The sequence below is a fragment of the Borostomias antarcticus genome (genome assembly GCF_949987555.1).
Source record: "Borostomias antarcticus genome assembly, chromosome: 2".
Taxonomy (NCBI): domain Eukaryota; kingdom Metazoa; phylum Chordata; class Actinopteri; order Stomiiformes; family Stomiidae; genus Borostomias; species Borostomias antarcticus.
In genome coordinates, this window is record NC_140235.1 from 39,206,649 (window position 1) to 39,229,917 (window position 23,269).

General features: G+C 47.1%; 2 protein-coding genes across 2 annotated transcripts; one reads left to right on the forward strand and one right to left on the reverse strand.

Annotated features, from left to right (window-relative positions):
* Positions 1 to 264: 264 nt before the first annotated feature.
* Positions 265 to 3,137, reverse strand: s100z (S100 calcium binding protein Z; the record flags this gene model as incomplete). The annotated part of the gene is made up of 2 exons (XM_084452262.1): positions 265 to 423; positions 2,997 to 3,137. 2 exons carry the CDS (start codon positions 3,135 to 3,137, stop codon positions 265 to 267), a joined length of 300 nt encoding a protein of 99 aa, XP_084308388.1.
* Positions 3,138 to 22,219: 19,082 nt separating this feature from the next.
* Positions 22,220 to 23,140, forward strand: ch25hl2 (cholesterol 25-hydroxylase like 2; the record flags this gene model as incomplete). Its single annotated transcript, XM_084455263.1, has 1 exon — positions 22,220 to 23,140. One exon carries the CDS (start codon positions 22,220 to 22,222, stop codon positions 23,138 to 23,140), a length of 921 nt encoding a protein of 306 aa, XP_084311389.1.
* Between the last annotated feature and the right edge of the window lie 129 nt (positions 23,141 to 23,269).

Here is a 23,269-nt window from a genome sequence, read left to right on the forward strand (position 1 = left end):
GTCATCAGTGTTAACATGACTAGCAGAGAGGAAGAAATGTGTTTTTATAAACAAGCATTTTTAAAAGCATTTAACATGAACAAAACACGACAGGGTATCAAAGTAGACGTTTGATCAAACGAATCTTAGCCTTCAGGGAGGATTTCTGTAACAGAGTGAATGATGACAAAACAAACAAACAAATATTTAACCAGCGATGGAAGTAAACGTGTGGGTTTAGGCACTGGGAAGATGGTCGGACCCCCAGGGCCTTCTGGTACAACTCTAGTTGGCTTTCTTCTTCTTCTGCTCCTGGAAGAAGTCATTGCAGGCGACGGTGAGGGCGGCCACCAGCACCACAAACTCGTTGAAGTCCACCTCGTTGTCCTGGTTGGAGTCCAGGTCGTTCATGATCTTCTCCACCAGCATGGGGTCTTTCTGAGACTGAGAACGAGACAAAGGAAGAAACACGTACCGCAACTCATGATCAATCTAGCAAACAAATCCACCTGTGAGCTAATCAAGGACCAGGATGATAAACAAATCCACCTGTGAGCTAATCAAGGACCAGGATGATAAACAAATCACCCTGTGAGCTAATCAAGGACCAGGATGATAAACAAATCACCCTGTGAGCTAATCAAGGACCAGGATGATAAACAAATCCACCTGTGAGCTAATCAAGGACCAGGATGATGAACAGAAGTCTTGGATAACGCCTCCCATCACATTTTGTCTTCTGGGTCTATGAACACATCTACATCTGAACACACCAGGTCAATGGACTGTCAGTCTAAGGCCTGATTCATAGTCGACGTAAACAACGCAAGCTACGCTGTGAACGCAAGCTCCAACATGACTCGAGAGCTTGCGTTCTGTGTTTTGTTTCGTGGAAATGCAAGGAATTGCACTATTGCTTGCGTCAAGTGACAAATTTCGGCATGACACACGCAAGGACGCAGCGAGATCTTGCGTGGCCTTGCGAAGCTTGCGTTGCTTGCGCTTATGTAGTTTGCGTCGACTATGAATCCGGCCTTAATGTCAACTATTGATCATTGAAACGTACGGCTTGAGCAATAAATCCCATCCCTCCGGACAGCAGTCTTCGATCTGAGCAGACGTCTACGACCGCCTGTCTGAGATGGAGCAGATGTGAGGAGAGTCCTGGGGCCGCTCAGAGGATGGGTGGCTAGCGGAGCTCCAGAAGGCTCCTCCCACCACCCAGGGCCTCTGATCCTGCTCCTCACTGCCAGGCTGGGTCTGATGGGGTCAAATGACCCGTGAACTAACAACATCTCTCATATCCACGGGATGGAGAAACTCGGCACAACAATTTTGTATTGTGGATCCACCATTCTCCCCTGGGGAGAAATCTGGGGTCTTTAAGTGGCTTCTGTCGTCCGTGCCCCCCCCATCCCCTCCCACACACACACACACACACACACACACACACACACACACACACACACACACACACCAGAGGAGGGCACCAGAGGGGGAAGCAGACTCAGGGCTGAGTGAATAAGAAGCTATTGAAGGAATCTCTGAGGGGGTTGGATCCACATTAGATTGGACCAAGCTTAGAGTAATTCTAAGCTTATTGGAAAAGGCTTACATTGAAAATATCATCATTATAGAATAAACAAATCACACGCAAAGTGAAATATTGGATCGTTTTCGCGGTGTAGCCAAGTGTTACCCTGAGTATGAATGAGTGGTTACCTCAGCGCAGGACGAAGTACGCAATATCAAAAATATTAAGAATATTAAGATATTATGATTTCGTTAGAGCTATGTTTCCGCCTGCCCTTCTAGAGAGGTGAGCAGAGTGCTGCTCTGCTAGAAGACCAGGACAGTTTCTACTCTGGAGGGACACGCTTTGGGGACGGGTGACATCACAGGGGGTGTCTATATTTGGCAGTGACATGGGCCACTGATGATGATGATGATGATGTGTAAGCACCTGAGGCTTCCGACCACAGGAGGGAGGAGGAGAGAGAGAGAAAATGAAGGGAGGAGAGGTTTGACTCCTCATCCTCTACGCCCTCTGGTCTCCCATGACAGGAGCTTATTCATTAGAGCGCACACACACACACACACACAGACCCGGACGCATACACACACACACACACACACACACACACACACACACACAGACCTAGACACTCCCACACAAGCACCGACGCCAGCCAGCTACAGACAGCCTGCTTTTACGGCACGCACACACACACACACACACACACACACACACACACACACACACACACACACACACACACACACACACACACACACAGAGACCTAGACACTCCCACACAAGCACCGACGCCAGCCAGCTACAGACAGCCTGCTTTTACGGCAAGCACACACACACACACACACACACACACACACACACACACACACACACACGCACACGCACACACATTAAAATCATTAAATTCAATATACATAATCTGTCTAATTCCATTCACAAGGTGTCAGCCAAGCCAAACCTATTCATAAACACTACACAAAATAATTACTGCTTTTCTCTATACTGTAGATCAACTGAGGAAAAAAACAAGTTGGAAAGGTCACACTCCAATAGACAATTTCCAATCATTAACATGTTGTTCACAAAATAATTGCCGGATGTGATTTTTCTCTTCAAGATGTGTGGGCTTACAACTCAAAATGTCAGCCGATTTCTATATCAAGATGATTTCTTATCCAAGCCAACAATTAATTTAGGGTTCACCAAACAGCTAATGTGTACAAAACTATTCTTAAACATATTTCAAGATGGAGAGCAATTACTTCTGACACCTCTTGCACTGTGCCAAATAAAAACAGCTTATTCACATTGCTTCTGATCCATTGAGCTTTAAAACAACTTTGAAAATTATTCCACCAGAAGACAGCTAGCTTCCTGTAATTAAATTAATTCCGTCATTGCAAAGTGGTTTTACAGTTATGTTTAACAGAAAGGTCTCAATGAGGTATACAAAGTTAAATATAAAATTAGGCGACTTTACCGTGAGAAAGTCAGTGAGTTCGCTGTTGAGAAGCTGTTTCAGCTCTCCTTTGTTGAGTTTGTATTTGTCTCCTTCGTTTCCTGAGTAGTTGTAGAAAACCGCTATAAGTGCGTCCATGGCGCCCTCGAGCTGACTCGGCATGACGATAGGAGGGTTGGCGAGTCTCGCGGCCTGCTGGGAAAAAAGAAATTCAGTGGAATGTCCCTTTATACTCACTTCATATGAGGAGGCAACAGCAAACAATGGCAATTGCAGGCGATAAGTCCGAGTCACAAGTAGTCCACTAACAGTGCGACACAGCAGGGGAGCGGTGCTTACCTGGTTGGAGAGCTGAGGAAGTCAGGTGTGTGTGTGTGTGTGTCTGAGCCACTGCGGCTGACCCTGTTTATGAGGAAGCTGGCAGCCATCCTCCATCACCATGGCGATAATTATTTCCACAGGTGAGAGGGCCCCATGGTAACCGTGTCCTCTTTCTCCGGTTTTAATCAAAGAGGCACTGGGAGAAAAACAAACATGTACCCGTGTAACCCAGGCGGTCCCCGGTGGATTCATCCGCCGAGGAGGGGCCCTCTCTGCGGGGCCACTTCGCTGCCAGCCGAGTACCGTGTATCCCGGCCCCCAAAAATAGACCCACACGGTTAGTAGGCTACGGTTCTCATGACACTTAAAACAGACTGGGTTGAAGCAGAGCAGAGAGGACACGCTCCTCCGAGGACTCGGGGACAGGGCCGTGTGACGTCGTCCAGGGATCCTTCCACCAAAGTCAACCGGTAAAAGGGGGCCTAGTTGATGATGTTCCACCACCCGACTGAGATTTCGGCTGAATATAGGACTGTAAATCGTGGTCGTTTGTTATACAGTTATTTACTTTAATAGACAGTTGATATGGGCTGTGATCAGGGTTTGTGTGGGCTGTCAGCCCCCAAAGCGAATTAGTATCTGTATGAATCTCAGTGATGCTATGGAGAGTGTTATTTATCCATGAGCAAGAAAAGCAGGTGTAGGTGGAGAACTGTGTACAATCACACCAGACTGCTCACTGCTGTTCCACTAACTCTTTGTTGCCGTTTGATACAGGTCGCACTTGTACTGTAAATGAGCCCCTGGGTCTCAACGTGATTTTACCTGTTTAAATAAAGGCTTAAATATATATTTTTTTAAAGTAACCAACTGTGTCAGCTGAAGACTGACTGTAGACTATACAGCAACAAGCTGTGGTTGAACCCACAATGCATCAGTCATGTTTCCTGCCTCTCCCTTGACCCCAATTTAAATGCTCTTCCTCTGTATTTCATAAAGCCCAAATGATAATAGCTGTTTGGACATACTGATATATGACAGTCTATGGTACAGACAGTATATTATTTTAAACATGCAAGTCATGTATTGGTTCCATAATGTTTTATTTGTCTTACTGTCGCTACACACTGAACCCCTATACACTACTAATGAGTTCTGACTGGGAATGTGACATAGCATATTACTGGCAATCTGGTATGTTTGTGTGTGTGTGTGTGTGGGCAATCTACACAACGTCCCACACTGAGAGACAGGGAAACGTCCAGGCATAACAATCAGAAATGTCTTCTTGATTTTCCCTGTGTCATATTCCCATAGGATTGTGGACGAAGTGATGCATTGTGGGAGGGTTAGGCTATAGGCTACTGTACTCGCTGTACGTTCAGCGTGAGCTGGATCGAACCAGATTCTTCGTGATGAAGCCAGGTGGTTTTTAAGAGGTGTCCGTTAGTGTTTGTGTCTGTTTGTAGCATGAACATTTAGACCAATGCCATTGCACACCAGCAGAGGGCAGGAGAGATTGCTCATAAGCCCAGCACAGCTTACTTCCCCACCTGGGTGTGATTTTATTTTGAGCCGAGGGCCCCAGCAGACCTCACCTGAGGGAGGTGGGATTGTGTGTGTTCCTGGGGAAACTATAGTAGGCCTAGCCTATACAAATACAGTGCATCCGGAAAGTATGAATGAATTAATTTTTATTTCTCACATAGATGAGTAAAATGTATCAACTAAACAGACAAATAATGCTTCAATTTCCACATCATCATCATCCATGATCGAAAAGGAGCAGGATGAAGATAAAATCTTATTTTTACCTGCCCCTAAATAATAATCATAAGGTCAAATAATAATAATCCAAGGTCAAATAAATAAATAATAATCCAAGGTCAAAACCAAACTATGCATCTTCATAGTCTGATTTTTTTTTTTTAAATTGAAATATTGTACTACAGTGCTTTAGCTCATTATGCAAGGAGTTCCATAGTTTGACACCCACCACTGCAGTAGGCCTACACATCTGTCTTAATGTGGTCCGTGCATAGGCACTGTGATCATCATTCAAGTGAAAACAAACAACTTTTGTAAATTAACTGGTACTGTTTTACTTTTTGCCTTGTGCATAATTATCAGTGTCTATAACTGAATTTGCTCTTTCAATTTCAATAGTCCAGATTTAATAAAGCATAATGGAACGAGAAGCAGTGGGATGTCACGGATATCGCCACGGCTAGCGGGAGTGACGATACCCGTGACGACACCCGGCTAGCCGTGACGATATCCGTGACATCCCACGGCTTCGAGTTCCATAATGCTTTTATAGGCTACAACGGTTGCCACATTTATCCGTCAATATTTCAAAAAGAAAGACAATACGAACTTTAAAATGTATTTTAAATGGAACTATTTGTTAATAATTTGCGGATACTTCCACTGAAAAAACGAACGTTGCCAGGTAACGACAATGCTACAGCACATCTTTGTAAACATTGATCTGGACGCTGCCACGGCTAGGCCTGCTAATAAGAGGTGGATTGATATTAAAAGATGTGCGAACATTCCTTTTTAGAGTGGGGATATCGAGGTTATCGCCACGGCTGTAATGCAAACTGACCAATAGAGACAATGGACCAGATCTATACCGTTGTGTAATAAATCATATATTTGTGTGTTTCCGAAAACTTGCTTTATGAATAATTCTGACAGCTCTCTTCTGTTGCATGTACAATGGTTTTATGTTCCTCTGATGTATTACTCCACACTTCCACACAGTAGCTGATGTATTACCTCACACGTCCACACAGTAGCACATGCATGACCTCACACTTCCACACAGTAGCTGATGTATTAGCCCACACTTCCAAACAGTAGCTGATGTATTAGACCACACTTCCACACAGTAGCTGATGTATTACCCTACACTTCCACACAGTAGCTGATGTATTACCCCACACTTCCACACAGTAGCTGATATATTAGACCACACTTCCACACAGTCACTGATGTATTACCTCACATTTCCACACAGTAGCTGATGTATTACCTCACAGTTCCACACAGTAGCTGATGTATACCCCACACTTCCACACAGTAGCTGATGTATTACCCCACACTTCCACACAGTAGCACATGTATTACCTCACACTTCCACACAGTAGCTGATGTATTACCCAACACTTCCACACAGTAGCTGATGTATTACCTCACACTTCCACACAGTAACTGATGTATTACCCCACACTTCCACACATTAGCTGATGTATAACCCCACACTTCCACACAGTAGCACATGTATTACCTCACACTTCCACACAGTAGCCGATGTATTACCTCACACTTCCACACAGTAGCTGATGTATTACCCCACACTTCCACACAGTAGCTGATGTATTACCCTACTCTTCCACACAGTAGCTGATGTATTACCCCACACTTCCACACAGTAGCACATGTATTACCTCACACTTCCACACAGTAGCTGATGTATTACCTCACACTTCCACACAGTAGCCGATGTATTACCCCACACTTCCGCACAGTAGCTGATGTATTACCCCACACTTCCACACAGTACCTGATGTATTACCCCACACCTCCACACAGTACCTGATGTATTACCCCACACATCCACACATTAGCTGATGTATGACCCCACACTTCCACACAGTAGCTGATGTATTACCCTACTCTTCCACACAGTAGCTGATGTATTACCCCACACTTCCACACAGTAGCACATGTATTACCTTACACTTCCACACATTAGCTGATGTATTACCTCACATTTCCACACAGTAGATGATGTATTACCCCACACTTCCACACAGTATCTGATGTATTACCCCACACTTCCACACAGTAGCTGATGTATTAGCCCACACTTCCACACAGTAGCACATGTATGACCTCACACTTCCACACAGTAGCCGATGTATTACCTCACAGTTCCACACAGTAGCCGGTGTATTACCCCACACTTCCACACAGTAGCTGATGTATTACCCCACACTTCCAAACAGTAGCTGATGTATTAGCCCACACTTCCACACAGTAGCTGATGTATTACCCCACACTTCCACACAGTAGCTGATGTATTACCCCACACTTCCACACAGTAGCTGATGTATTACTCCACACTTCCACACAGTAGCTGATGTATTACCTCACACTTCCACACAGTAGCCGATGTATTACCCCACACTTCCACACAGTAGCTGATGTATTACCACAAACGTCCACACAGTCACTGATGTATTACCTCACATTTCCAGACAGTAGCTGATGTATTACCTCACAGTTCCACACAGTAGCTGATGTATACCCCACACTTCCACACAGTAGCTGATGTATTACCCCACACTTCCACACAGTAGCACATGTATGACCTCACACTTCCACACAGTAGCTGATGTATTACCTCACACTTCCACACAGTAGCTGATGTATAACCCAACACTTCCACACAGTAGCTGGTGTATTACCCCACACTTCCACACATTAGATGATGTATTACCACAAACTTCCACACAGTCACTGATTTATTACCTCACACTTCCACACAGTAGCTGATGTATTATCCCACACTTCCACACAGTAGCTGATGTATTACCTCACACTTCCACACAGTAGCTGATGTATTACTCCACACTTCCACACAGTGGCTGATGTATTACCTCACACCTCCACACAGTAGCTGATGTATTACCACACACTTCCACACAGTAGCCGATGTATTACCCCACACTTCCACACAGTAGCTGATGTATTACCACACACTTCCACACAGTAGCTGATGTATTACCTCACACTCCCACACAGTAGCTGATGTATTACCTCACAGTTTCCACACAGTAGCTGATGAATTACCCCACACTTCCCCACAGTAGCTGATGTATTACCCCACACTTCCACACAGTAGCTGATGTATTACCCCACACTTCCACACAGTAGCTGATGTATTACTCCACACTTCCACACAGTAGCTGATGTATTACCTCACACTTCCACACAGTAGCCGATGTATTACCCCACACTTCCACACAGTAGCTGATGTATTACCACAAACGTCCACACAGTCACTGATGTATTACCTCACATTTCCAGACAGTAGCTGATGTATTACCTCACAGTTCCACACAGTAGCTGATGTATACCCCACACTTCCACACAGTAGCTGATGTATTACCCCACACTTCCACACAGTAGCACATGTATGACCTCACACTTCCACACAGTAGCTGATGTATTACCTCACACTTCCACACAGTAGCTGATGTATAACCCAACACTTCCACACAGTAGCTGGTGTATTACCCCACACTTCCACACAGTAGCTGGTGTATTACCCCACACTTCCACACATTAGATGATGTATTACCACAAACTTCCACACAGTCACTGATTTATTACCTCACACTTCCACACAGTAGCTGATGTATTATCCCACACTTCCACACAGTAGCTGATGTATTACCTCACACTTCCACACAGTAGCTGATGTATTACTCCACACTTCCACACAGTGGCTGATGTATTACCTCACACTTCCACACAGTAGCTGATGTATTACCACACACTTCCACACAGTAGCCGATGTATTACCCCACACTTCCACACAGTAGCTGATGTATTACCACACACTTCCACACAGTAGCTGATGTATTACCTCACACTCCCACACAGTAGCTGATGTATTACCTCACAGTTTCCACACAGTAGCTGATGAATTACCCCACACTTCCCCACACTTCCACACATTAGCTGATGTATTACCGCACACCTCCACACAGTAGCCGATGTATTACACCACACTTCCACACAGTAGCCAATGTATTACCCCACACTTCCACACAGTAGCTGATGTAATACCCCACACTTCCACACAGTAGCTGATGTAATACCTCACACTTCCACACAGTAGCTGATGTATTACCTCACACTTCCACACAGTAGCTGATGTATTACCTCACACTTCCAGACAGTAGCTGATGTATTACCCCACACTTCCACACAGTAACTGATGTATTACCCCACACTTCCACACATTAGCTGATGTATTACCGCACACCTCCACACAGTAGCTGATGTATTACCCCACACTTCCACACAGTAGCCGATGTATTACCCACACTTCCACACAGTAGCTGATGTATTACCCCACACCTCCACACAGTAGCTGATGTATTACACCACACTTCCACACAGTAGCTGATGTATTACCCCACACTTCCACACAGTAGCCGATGTATTACCTCACACTTCCACACAGTAGCCGATGTATTACCCCACACTTCCACACAGTAGCTGATGTATTACCCCACACTTCGACACAGTACCTGGTGTATTACCCCACACTTCCACACAGTAGCTGATGTATTACCGCACACCTCCACACAGTAGCCGATTTGTTACCCCACACTTCCACACATTAGCTGATGTATTACCTCACATTTCCACACAGTAGCTGATGTATTACCCCACACTTACACACAGTATCTGATGTATTACCTCACACTTCCACACAGTAGCTGATGTATTACCCCACATGTCCACACCTTAGCCGATGTATTACCCCACACTTCCACACAGTAGCTGATGTATTACCCCACACTTCCACACAGTACCTGATGTATTACCCCACACTTCCACACAGTAGCTGATGTATTACCCCACACTTCCACACATTAGTGATGTATTACCGCACACCTCCACACAGTAGCCGATGTGTTACCCCACACTTCCACACATTAGCTGATGTATTACCTCACATTTCCACACAGTAGCTGATGTATTACCCCACACTTACACACAGTATCTGATGTATTACCTCACACTTCCACACAGTAGCTGATGTATAACCCCACATGTCCACACCTTAGCCGATGTATTACCCCACACTTCCACACAGTAGCTGATGTATTACCCCACACTTCCACACAGTAGCTGATGTATTACCCCACACTTCCACACAGTAGCTGATGTATTACCCCACACTTCCAAACAGTAGCTGATGTATGTGCCCACACTTCCACACAGTAGCTGATGTATTACCCCACACTTCCACACAGTAGCACATGTATTACCTCACACTTCCACACAGTAGCTGATGTATTACCCCGCACTTCCACACAGTAGCACATGTATTACCTCACACTTCCACACAGTAGCTGATGTATTACCTCACACTTCCACACAGTAGCTGATGTATTACCCCACACTTCCACACGGTAGCTGATGTATTACCACAGACTTCCACACAGTCACTGATTTATTACCTCACACTTCCACACATTAGGTGATGTATTACCCTACTCTTCCACACAGTAGCTGATGCATTACCCCACACTTCCACACAGTAGCTGATGTATTACCTCACACTTCCACACAGTAGCTGATGTATTACCCCACACTTCCACACAGTAGCTGATGTATTACCACAAACTTTCACACAGTCACTGATGTATTACCTCACACTTCCACACATTAGCTGATGTATTACCCCACACTTCAACACAGTATCTGATGTATTACCTCACACTTCCACACAGTAGCTGATGTATTACCCCACATGTCCACACTGTAGCTGATGTATTACCCCACACTTCCACACAGTAGCACATGTATTACCTCACACTTCCACACAGTAGCTGATGTATTACCCCACACTTCCACACTGTAGCTGATGTATGGCAATAGGAGTGAACAGTACGGTGTTCGCATTGCATTGTGATTCAACATATATTTAACTTTGTTTAACACAAAAATACTCTCTGACATATTTTTACTAATATGTGATATATGCGATTTTCATGTCAGACCATCATCTAATATTACTCCCAAAAATCGTAGTTCAGATAGTCTTTCAATATTGCTTCCATCTATTGATAGTAACACATTTTCATGATTTTTTTCTCTTACTAAAATTCTTTTTTTATTTTTTTTAGATTTAATGATAACTTATTTTCAACAAACCATTGTTTAAGTTTGACCATTTCTTGTTCAATTGTATTTGCAAAAGTTTTTAAAACATATACAGAACTATAAAAATTGGTGTCATCTGCAAAAAGTACAAATCGCAATATATTCGATACATCACAAATATTAATATATAAAATGAAACTGAACCTTGAGGAATTCCACATTCAATTCTTATATGCTCTGATGTGATACCAGCAAACTGAACATACTGTTGTCTGTTATCTAAATAGCTGCTTAACCAGTCTAAGACCATTCCTCTCACACCGTATGTAGACTAACTTTGATAATGATCAATGGTGTCAAATGCTTTTTTTAGATCAATAAACACCCCTATTGTATACTTCTTACTGTCTGAAGCTGTCTTCATCAGAGCTGAAGCTGTAGAACGGTTGGACCTAAACCCATACTGGCTCTCACTCAACACTGCATTCTTTTCAATGAACATATCCAGTTTTTGTACAAATAGTTTTTCAAGCACTTTGGAAAAACTACCTGGTTTGTAGTAAAACTACTACTGTTTTTTTTCTTCCCTCTGGAATATGTAGGGGTGGGATGTCTGCCCACCTCCCTTGTTCTCTGTAAAGCCCATTGTGTTGCCTCTGGGTATGAAATGCGCTATACAAATAAAGCTTTGATTGATTGATTGACCTGGTGACAGCTAAAATTTGCGTATCAGCGCCCAGTGCATCAAATAAAATAACTAATTTGTAAAATATAAGCTTGGGATGAGAATCAGAGTCTTCTCTGCTCTCCACTCACTCCGCACGCGCAACAGAGTGGGTAACACGGGAATGCCCTTGGATGTAGCTGTATGTGTGAGATCCTCACCCTCTCTAACTCAGGTTAAAGTGATTGAGCTGACACACACTGATACCAAGAGAGGAGGGAGGGGAGGAGAGTCTTGCTGATGCTCATTTCTTCCCTGTCTACTTGTCTCCTCAGGTCTCCAGGCTAAAGTTATTGATCATCCTCCAGGTTGGTAGAATGTCAATCTACAACCATATAAACCAACAGAGCACTCCACCACCACGCCCCCCTCCTCCTCTTCCCACTACTCCTCCACCACGCCCCCCTACTCCTCCTCCTCTTCCCCCTACTCCACCACCACTTCCCCCTACTCCTCCTCCTCCTCCCCCTACTCCACCACCACGCCCCCCTCCTCCTCTTCCCACTACTCCTCCACCACGCCCCCCTACTCCTCCTCCTCTTCCCCCTACTCCTCCACCACGCCCCCCTCCTCCTCTTCCCACTACTCCTCCACCACGCCCCCCTACTCCTCTTCCTCTTCTTGCTCTTCCTCGAGCAGCCAGTTGTCCTTGTTCATTTACCTGGCCAGGTGCCTCCATGTTCAGATTCTGATTCTAATTGTACTGATTCTCTCTTATTCTCTCTGATATGCTCTTAATATATGTTTGGTAAAAATCATACTCATGGATAGCACCTGTCAGGTAACTAAACATAGTGTTTGATTGGTCATCTGAGAATGAAATGAGAATGTGTGACACTCACCCTTCATTAGTCAAGTTCTAGTTTCACCTGGCAGTCAATTACTGTAATCAATTTAGCAAATGTTCTACAAGAGATTCATATAATGTAATGTGATGATATTCATGGTATTATGTTCAATTGTGACAATTGAATGGACTGTTTTGCATGTGATGACTCACACAATGAAAAGATGCTTACATGTTTTGGAGAGTACAACCATTTGACTGAGAAGCAACAGTCAGTTTAGTTCAGCAAGGTATATTCAATTGGTAATTGTGCTACGTGTAGGCTATTGTACTTAATAATTTGCAAAGATGTACTAAGACATTTTCTATTTGATTAAAGCTACACAAGATAACTCGGCACTTTGGCAGCCCCTCTGGTCGTGATAAAATCGGCACTGCGTTTTAACCACACTTCCCACAATCCCCCACTCACTCGCTGTAATGATGGGGGAAAAATGATAACAAACGTGCGTGCGCAGACTGGATCGGAAGATTGTAGCTACTTTCTGGAAGGATGTCTTCAATGCAGGTAAATACCAGTCTTCTTTCTTGTACAGTATGTGCATGTAGATTTTGTTTCGCTGGGCAAAGTTTGTTGTCTTCCTGATATTGTGACACGCAGAACGTGTCACTTCCATTTCCACCACAAGATTTCCCGCCAGTGTACTAACCAGTATACCGAAATTAAATTCACAGGGTCTCATGCAGTCTCATGTCACGAAAATGATTTTTGGGGTCTTGCTAAGGCCAATTCATAAACTAATAGGAAGTAAAAGTGAATATTGAACCATAAAAAAGTTTCTCATTCTTCTCAAATCTCATTGAGCTTTAAGGGGGCGTAACCGTAGGACCTCGTCTCATTGTTGCTTGCGGCTTTAATTCAATTTTTATTACACATTTTATTGCACAAAGTGTCTTAGTCCACAGGCAGAGAATGTTCAGAGACTTTATTCTCAAATGAAATCAGTACAAGCACAAGACATAATAACAAGTAACCCCAAACTGAACAAACCTAATCTGAGGCCAATGGGGTAGATGGTGATGGTCTAGATGACACTTCTTCACACACCCTGAGATCGTGGAATGTTTGCCACTTTACCAGCACCCCACTAGATGCCATGGGGGTGGATAAGGTACTAGCGGGGCTGTCTCCTCTAACGGTCTTGGTCATCGCAAATGGCTTCCAAGGGCCGACCCTTGGAAGACTCCCTCCCACTTCTTGCGAAAAAGCCTCCGACGCTGAGAGAGCTCCAGATCTTGTCTCCAGTGGCACTTGGGTGATCGTGGAACATCGGAGTCAGATTGTCCCTTTAGCGCCACCCCACTAGACGCCATGGGGGTGGATAAGGCGCTAGCGGGGCTGTCAACTCTACTGGTCCTGGTCATGGAAAGTGGTCGACTGACAGATGGAGCCGTGTCAGCAGCCCTCTTAACCATAGAGTCCAAGGTGGAAATGTAGGGGGGTGTGGTGGTGGAGTAGGGGGGCGTGGTGGTGGAGTAGGGGGAGGAGGAGGAGGAGTAGGGGGGCGTGTTGGTGGAGTAGGTGGAGGAGGAGGAGTAGGGGGGCGTGGTGGTGGAGTAGGGGGAGGAGGAGGAGGAGTAGGGGGAGGAGGAGTAGGGGGGCGTGGTGGTGGAGTAGGGGGAGGAGGAAGAGGAGTAGGGGGGCATGGTGGTGGTGGAGTAGGGGGAAGAGGAGAGACAGATTGAGCAGTGATAGAAGGGACTGCGTCAGACAGGGCTGTGTCAGGTGTCCTCTTCATCAGAGAGTCCAAGGTGGAAATGGCTCCCTCCCACTTCTTGCGAAAAAGCCTCCGACGCTGAGAGAGCTCCAGATCTTGTCTCCAGTGGCACTTGGGTGATCGTGGAACATCGGAGTCAGATTGTCCCTTTAGCGCCACCCCACTAGACGCCATGGGGGTGGATAAGGCGCTAGCGGGGCTGTCAACTCTACTGGTCCTGGTCATGGAAAGTGGTCGACTGACAGATGGAGCTGTGTCAGCAGCCCTCTTAACCATAGAGTCCAAGGTGGAAATGGCCGACCCTTGGAAGACTCCCTCCCACTTCTGGCGAAAAAGTGTCCGACGCTGAGAGAGCTCCAGATCTTGTCTCCAGTGGCACTTGGGTGATCGTGGAACATCGGACTCAGATTGTCCCTTTAGCGCCACCCCACTAGACGCCGTGGGGGTGGATAAGGCGCTAGCGGGGCTGTCAACTCTAACGGTCTTGGTCATCGCGAATGGTGGAGGAGGAGTAGTAGGGGGGCATGGTGGTGGAGTAGGGGGAGGAGGAGGAGGGGGGCGTGGTGGTGGAGTTGGGGGAGGAGGAGGAGGAGTAGGGGGGCATGGTGGTGGTGGAGTAGGGGGAGGAGGAGGAGGAGTAGGGGGAAGAGGAGAGACAGATTGAGCAGTGATAGAAGGGACTGCGTCAGAGAGGGCTGTGTCAGGTGTCCTCTTAACCATAGAGTCCAAGGTGGAAATGGCCGACCCTTGGAAGACTCCCTCCCACTTCTGGCGAAAAAGTGTCCGACGCTGAGAGAGCTCCAGATCTTGTCTCCAGTGGCACTTGGGTGATCGTGGAACATCGGACTCAGATTGTCCCTTTAGCGCCACCCCACTAGACGCCATGGGGGTGGATAAGGCGCTAGCGGGGCTGTCAACTCTACTGGTCCTGGTCATGGAAAGTGGTCGACTGACAGATGGAGCTGTGTCAGCAGCCCTCTTAACCATAGAGTCCAAGGTGGAAATGGCCGACCCTTGGAAGACTCCCTCCCACTTCTGGCGAAAAAGTGTCCGACGCTGAGAGAGCTCCAGATCTTGTCTCCAGTGGCACTTGGGTGATCGTGGAACATCGGGCTCAGATTGTCCCTTTAGCGCCACCCCACTAGACGCCATGGGGGTGGATAAGGCGCTAGCGGGGCTGTCAACTCTACTGGTCCTGGTCATGGAAAGTGGTCGACTGACAGATGGAGCTGTGTCAGCAGCCCTCTTAACCATAGAGTCCAAGGTGGAAATGGCCGACCCTTGGAAGACTCCCTCCCACTTCTGGCGAAAAAGTGTCCGACGCTGAGAGAGCTCCAGATCTTGTCTCCAGTGGCACTTGGGTGATCGTGGAACATCGGACTCAGATTGTCCCTTTAGCGCCACCCCACTAGACGCCGTGGGGGTGGATAAGGCGCTAGCGGGGCTGTCAACTCTAACGGTCTTGGTCATCGCGAATGGTGGAGGAGGAGTAGTAGGGGGGCGTGGTGGTGGAGTAGGGGGAGGAGGAGTAGGGGGGCGTGGTGGTGGTGGAGTAGGGGGAGGAGGAGGAGGAGTAGGGGGGCATGGTGGTGGTGGAGTAGGGGGAGGAGGAGGAGGAGTAGGGGGAAGAGGAGAGACAGATTGAGCAGTGATAGAAGGGACTGCGTCAGACAGGGCTGTGTCAGGTGTCCTCTTAACCATAGAGTCCAAGGTGGAAATGGCCGACCCTTGGAAGACTCCCTCCCACTTCTGGCGAAAAAGTGTCCGACGCTGAGAGAGCTCCAGATCTTGTCTCCAGTGGCACTTGGGTGATCGTGGAACATCGGACTCAGATTGTCCCTTTAGCGCCACCCCACTAGACGCCATGGGGGTGGATAAGGCGCTAGCGGGGCTGTCAACTCTACTGGTCCTGGTCATGGAAAGTGGTCGACTGACAGATGGAGCTGTGTCAGCAGCCCTCTTAACCATAGAGTCCAAGGTGGAAATGGCCGACCCTTGGAAGACTCCCTCCCACTTCTGGCGAAAAAGTGTCCGACGCTGAGAGAGCTCCAGATCTTGTCTCCAGTGGCACTTGGGTGATCGTGGAACATCGGGCTCAGATTGTCCCTTTAGCGCCACCCCACTAGACGCCGTGGGGGTGGATAAGGCGCTAGCGGGGCTGTCAACTCTACTGGTCCTGGTCATGGAAAGTGGTCGACTGACAGATGGAGCTGTGTCAGCAGCCCTCTTAACCATAGAGTCCAAGGTGGAAATGGCCGACCCTTGGAAGAATCCCTCCCACTTCTTGCGAAAAAGCCTCCGACGCCGAGAGAGCTCCATACCAGAGCAGCTGTTGACCCGGCCTGTCACACTGTCCTGCTGGGCCCTTTTGAGATACAATAAAAGAAAAGAAACTAAAATGACTTTTGATGATTTCAGTACACTTGTACAATCAAAATGCATCATACCACACATTTTACACAAACACACACATCTCACACATGCATGCACACGCGCACGCACAAACAAACACACATACACACACACACACACACACATGGTTGGATACACTGAAAAAAACATCAACTTACCAATCAATGTCTTCAAGGTTTTCATCCTAATTCATAAAGGAAATACCAGATGGATGTTGAGGTCATTAAGGGTTCACAACGACAGAACAGCTTCTGTAATTGTTTGAATTGTAAATGATTAAAGTACAATGCAACTTTGATTACCAACCTGAATGTTTCGGTGGCGATTTCTCCATTCATCAAACAGCCAAGACACGATCAGGATCATAGAGAGAGCGGTCACAACTGCCCTGCATAGGAATTCCAGATCAAGATCCTGGGACGGGGTTGTCTGCAAGGGCGTCGCCGCAGGACCTTGGTATCCATGTCCACACGGCACCCTCTTTCGGGTTCTAAAATCATTAGTTAATACACTAGCCAACACTAGTGCAATCTTTAGCCACATGTTTGTCTCATCGCGAACACCGCACTGAGGCTTGTTCACTTGTTACAGCAGTATATATACCTTGCCGCTGTGACGTCAACATGTTACGCCGTAGTGCCCGTGATGTCACAGACCGGATAGAACACTGTGATTGGACGGCTAGTCCAGATATGTACCTTGCCGCTGTGACGTGTACATGTTACGCCGTAGTGCCCGTGATGTCACAGACCGGATAGAACACTGTGATTTGACGGCTAGTCCAGGCGGCTATAATTGAAATAAATGTAGGGCTATATTTAAATAGATTTAAGCTATTTTCTTTTTGCTTAAGACCCAACGATACCCCTTATTTAATACACTCCGACATTCAGAATTAAATAGGAGCGCTGGTCGGATAACAACAGATAGCATAGTGTCCGTAGAGATGTCACTCGGCGCTGCAGTCGTTAATTGTCCACGTTTTCGATAGAGATGGATAGGCATTATTGGCGATATTAAATAAGGGTAATCGCTCTCTATGAATCATTCATATTCAAGGGCGTTTTGTTATTTTGAAGACTACTCGTAGGCCAGTAGGATTTGAAAGGAGCCCAAGACAGAGGCGCGCATGCGCTCCTGACCCCCGAGCGCACAGCCCATGATCCGATGAGAGAGAGCGGTGTCGTGTGGCCGATTAAAGCCCCCCGGGTCCTGTTATTCTATTCATAAAGTAGCCTACTTTGAGACACAACGTCAAAATGCTGACGAAACGGTTTGGCTACTGTCTTGTTCCGTTAACATTAGGCCTACCTCAGTCCCTGAACAGCCGCGAACCCAACCAAAACAGGTTTGATGAAGACCGTTTGGAGACCAGTGCTATGGATGTAGGAGCACCCTACTGTATACTATTGAAAATTACTAATTTCTCATTCATGTGATCATCGTTGAAAATGTATGAATTCATTGTTCAGTCATGACAGCCAACAGCTGCAGGAGCAGCCTAGTCTGACCATATCATTCATTATAACACAGATGGGCGCACTTATAACAGAATTAGGCTACTGTAGGCTATATCGGATTTCATATTGCGAACAGGGCGAGTAGCTTGCTACCTTATTAGCTAATCTAGCGAACATAGATCTCTACAATATTCTTCTAACATGGTTAGCAGATAGGTTTCGGGAACAGGTGGTCCCATCACCGCACGAGATGAGTTTTGTAACGTTACTTTCCCCATTTGCTACATATCATTTTGCCATAGGTAGGCTATAAACTGTATTGTGTTTTGTATTTGCACTTAGTTCTGCTCATGTGGCCCTGCCCTCTTTGCACTGTCCCGTCTTGTCCCTGCACCCTGTCTAATTTTGTCTCCATCTATGCACCATGGGCCGAAAGCAAATTCCTAGTTATGTTGCCTAGTTATAAGTAGGCTACTTCTGGATTCTGATAGCCCAGTAGGCCAGTAAGCTTTCTGTCAGTCTCATATTGTAAGGCGTACAAATAAAGAAAAAAGCCTTCCTCAATATGACCTGTCAACCATTCTGTTAACCATTCCAGTCATCTTTCTTAAATTAATTGTCCTCCATGCCCTTGACCCCCAGTACCTATCTGACCTTCTCTACCAACATGCCCCATCCCGGAGCGTGCAGTCCTCAAACACGGGTCTGCCCCCCCCCCCCCCCTCGTGTGACCCCACCCTCTGGAAGTCTCTCCCCAGAGATATGTAACGCCCCAACCAATTAATAAATTGTCCAATAGTTGTACAAATGAATGTCTATTTGCCATTATTTTACAATTTACAATTCTGTTTTCAGGGTTACTTTTTCGTTAAGTTAATGAAAACCAATAATAATCAAATGCAGAGGCAATAGTAACAAATATATAAATGTATATAGGCTTACAGATACAACCAGCCCTTTGAGGGCAACCATAATCTCTATGTGGCCCGGGACAAAAATGAGTTTGACAACCCTGATTTCCGTATATTATATACATGAAGCAAGCCCAGAGCAGTGCATTGTGTGTGTGCGTGTGCGTGTGTGTGTGAGAGAATGTTCTTTGCCATGCAGAGCTCTTCAACACAGAGATAGTACCGGGAGGAGGTGGTTGGCCTTTGGGGGTGATGGGGGGGTTGGCAGACACAGACATATACAGCAAACACATTAAAATACGTACACACACTAGATATGCACATGGGCTGGTCAGAGGTGGAGGGCTGGTCAGAGGTATCTCCTTCTCCTCTCTCAATCTCTCTGGACCACTGAGAGTCAGGGAGACTCTCTCCTCTTCCTTGGCTCAGAAGAGGAGGCGGTGGAGGCGGTGGAGGTGGCAAATTTAGAAATAAATAAAAAACGATTTTAATCATAAAAACTGATTCTGATTCTCATTGTAAGCTATAGTGTTGTTATTAAGATATCCATGTTAGCATATAGGAGTACTGTTACTATAGTTACTGTTAGCACTTCAGGCTTAGGGGCTGGGCAGCCTCAGCTGGAGACCAGACCTCCACCTCTGACCAGCCCAACACCTCCCCCTCAGACCAGACCTCCCCCTCAGACCAGACCTCCCCCTCAGACCAGCCCTCCACCTCTGACCAGACCTCCACCTCCACCTCTGACCAGACCTCCACCTCTGACCAGCCCTCCACCTCTGACCAGCCCAACACCTCTGACCAGACCTCCACCTCCACCTCTGACCAGCCCAACACCTCTGACCAGCCCAACACCTCTAACCAGACCTCCACCTCTGACCAGCCCAACACCTCCCCCTCAGACCAGACCTCCACCTCTGACCAGCCCAACACCTCCCCCTCAGACCAGACCTCCACCTCTGACCAGCCCTCCACCTCTGACCAGCCCATCACCTCCCCTTCAGACCAGACCTCCACCTCTGACCAGCCCAACACCTCCCCTTCAGACCAGACCTCCACCTCTGACCAGCCCAACACCTCCCCCTCAGACCAGCCCTCCACCTCTGACCAGACCTCCACCTCCACCTCTGACCAGCCCATCACCTCTGACCAGACCTCCACCTCTGACCAGCCCACCACCTCTGACTAGACCTCCACCTCTGACCAGCCCAACACCTCTGACCAGCCCACCACCTCTGACCAGCCCAACACTTCTGACCAGCCCTCCTCCAGACCTGTTTGCTGTGTAGATCCAGTCATAGAAGCGGGCATCTCGTCCGGCGATTTGAAACAGCTGGTCAGTTCACCCCAACAAGAATAGCCAAGCGAAGGACAAAAATGAAACCACAAACGTTACTGGTCTTGAAACAACTGTGTTAGCCTAGTTCCATATGAGAACACTCCTTGGTCCAATTCCGTATAATAAATAGATGAATAGATAAATAAATAAATAGGTAAATAAATAAATAAATAATAGTATACATAATATAATAATAATAAACATGTGAAACATGTTTCACATGTGAACAACAAACAGGGAAAATGGCAAAATAATCTTAGGCTAGAAATAAAATCCCTATTTTGCATGACAATGAAATAATGCCTCTATGCAGGAGTATCACATTTCTGCAGATAAAAATAAGTTGAATATTTTGAATGCGTTTCTCTTCTCAAATAGACCTGTTAGACAGATCTACTCTGTCTTTCAGAGGTGGCTGAAGTAATGTGCAGATCGCTTTTCTCAACAACCATGAACTGTATTCTTCTACTATGCCATAGTCTGTCATCGGCAAGCCAAGCTGCCTTTATCTCCTTGATACGTGGCTGCCCCCTAGAGGTCAGGAAGCAACAAAGCTTCGCGAGCACGTAAATTATCTCAATGAAGCATACATGTTATCATCACTAACACCGGCATTTACACGATTCTGATCTGTTGTGAAGACGAGCTACGTGTTACCAAACATGAATGTCAGTGAGAGATCCTTTGGCACGTTACTGGCAGTTAGAACATGGTCATCATCAACAGCCTCATTTAAATTCTGACAGGATTGTTTCAGCCACACCATAGAAACCATCTCTGTGGTTGCCACTTGCCTTTTTGACAGTTAATAAAAGCTTTTTGTGTTCAGCATTTATACAAAGAAACAGTGTAACAGGCCAGCAGTAATTCAAAATGGATGAAGAACTGTCTTTGAACTCAATGTCTATTCTGACAGCTTTGCTATGATTTATTACTCTGGACCCATACACAGCGTGTGTGTGTGTGTGTGTGTGTGTGTGTGTGTGTGTGTGAGAGAGAGAGTGTGAATGTGTGTGAGAGAGAGAGAGAGAGATAATAAACAAAGTGAGTCGAAATGTCATCATTATATTACATTAGTCTTAATTTAAGATTAATCTTTAAATTGTTTTGTAAGTAGCCCATTAAAATGGGAGCAAAATGAATTACTACAAACAAACAACTCAGATATCATGACAGAAATTAGCGCAGGGGTTTGGTTATAGTGCGACCAAATTGTTTCCCCAAACCAAAAGAGAAAAAAACACTGCTCTTTTGAAGTCAGATCATTTCCGATCGATGGGAGCCCCCCCTCTCTGTCGGAGATCTGGGTCATAAATGAACGCTGCTGTGACCCCGGTCCAGAGTCCTGGCTGGGTTCCCCTAACCCAAGAAAGAAGGGCCTTCAGAGAACGCCTGCATTTAGATCTGGGGGGGGGGGGGGCGGGGCGTTGGGGGGTGGGTGGCGCTTCGACATACATAAGAGTCTAGGACAGACCGCCAGCCCACTTTGGCATGGCCACCACACTAGGTTATTTGCTTTAGCATAAACGCATACAAAGTAGCTTCTCTCCGATTTCCATTTTAACAGAGAGGCATCGGTCCCGGCTGTTCCAAAGATGAATGACACAGGCGGGCTACTGAGCGTAGCGTCTTTTCCTTGGATGTCGGAGGTGGCCGACCTGACTCTGAGGATGTCCGAGCGGTCGGCCCTGCAGCCCGCCTGGGACTACCTGCGCCAGAACCACCACGAGCACCTGAGGAGCCCGCTGTTCCCCGTTGTTCTCTCTGTGTCCGCCTACCTGCTGCTGGTGTCTCTCTACACCCTGCTGGACCTGCTGGCGCCCACCTGGCCCAGCATCAACCGCTACAAGCTCCACCCGGACCGGCCCGTCTCCCGGGACAACATCTGGGTCACGCTGGGGGTCACCGCCTACAATCACCTGGTCTTCATCTTCCCGGCCGCCGCTGCCCAGTGGCTGTGGAGGCCGCCCACCCCTTTGCCCCGCGACGCACCCACCCTCGGGGGCTTGTTCCTGGGCATCCTGGGCTGCACGGTGGTGTTCGACTTCCAGTACTACCTCTGGCACCTGCTGCACCACCGCGTGCCGTGGCTTTACCGCACCTTCCACGCCGTGCACCACCAGTACAGCCAACCCTTCAGCCTGGTCACCCAGTACCTGTCGGGCTGGGAGCTCTTCAGCGTGGGCTTCTGGACCACCGCTGACCCCTTGCTGCTGCGCTGCCACTGCCTGACCGCCTGGGGGTTCATGGTCTTCAACATCTGGGTGTCCACCGAGGACCACTGCGGCTATGACTTCCCCTGGGCCATGCACAACCTGGTGCCGTTCGGCCTGTGGGGGGGCGCGCCGAAACACGACATCCACCACCAGAGACCCGGGACTAACTTCGCGCCGTTCTTCTCGCACTGGGACTGGCTAGGGGGCACCAGCACAGAGCCGCCGGCGCCCGTCGGTCACGCCGCCGAGGCGGCCGCTGACGGCGCAGAAAGGCGAGAAAGACAAAAGGGCCGGGGTTAAAGTCGTCGCTTCAACTGTCACTCTCGCCGCCTCCCCCCCTCTGAAAAAACACCCCGTCTTTGTGTCTCGACTCCCCGTCGCTTTCAATTCCTTCCGTAATCCGTCTGTTTTTAACCTCTCTTCTGACGC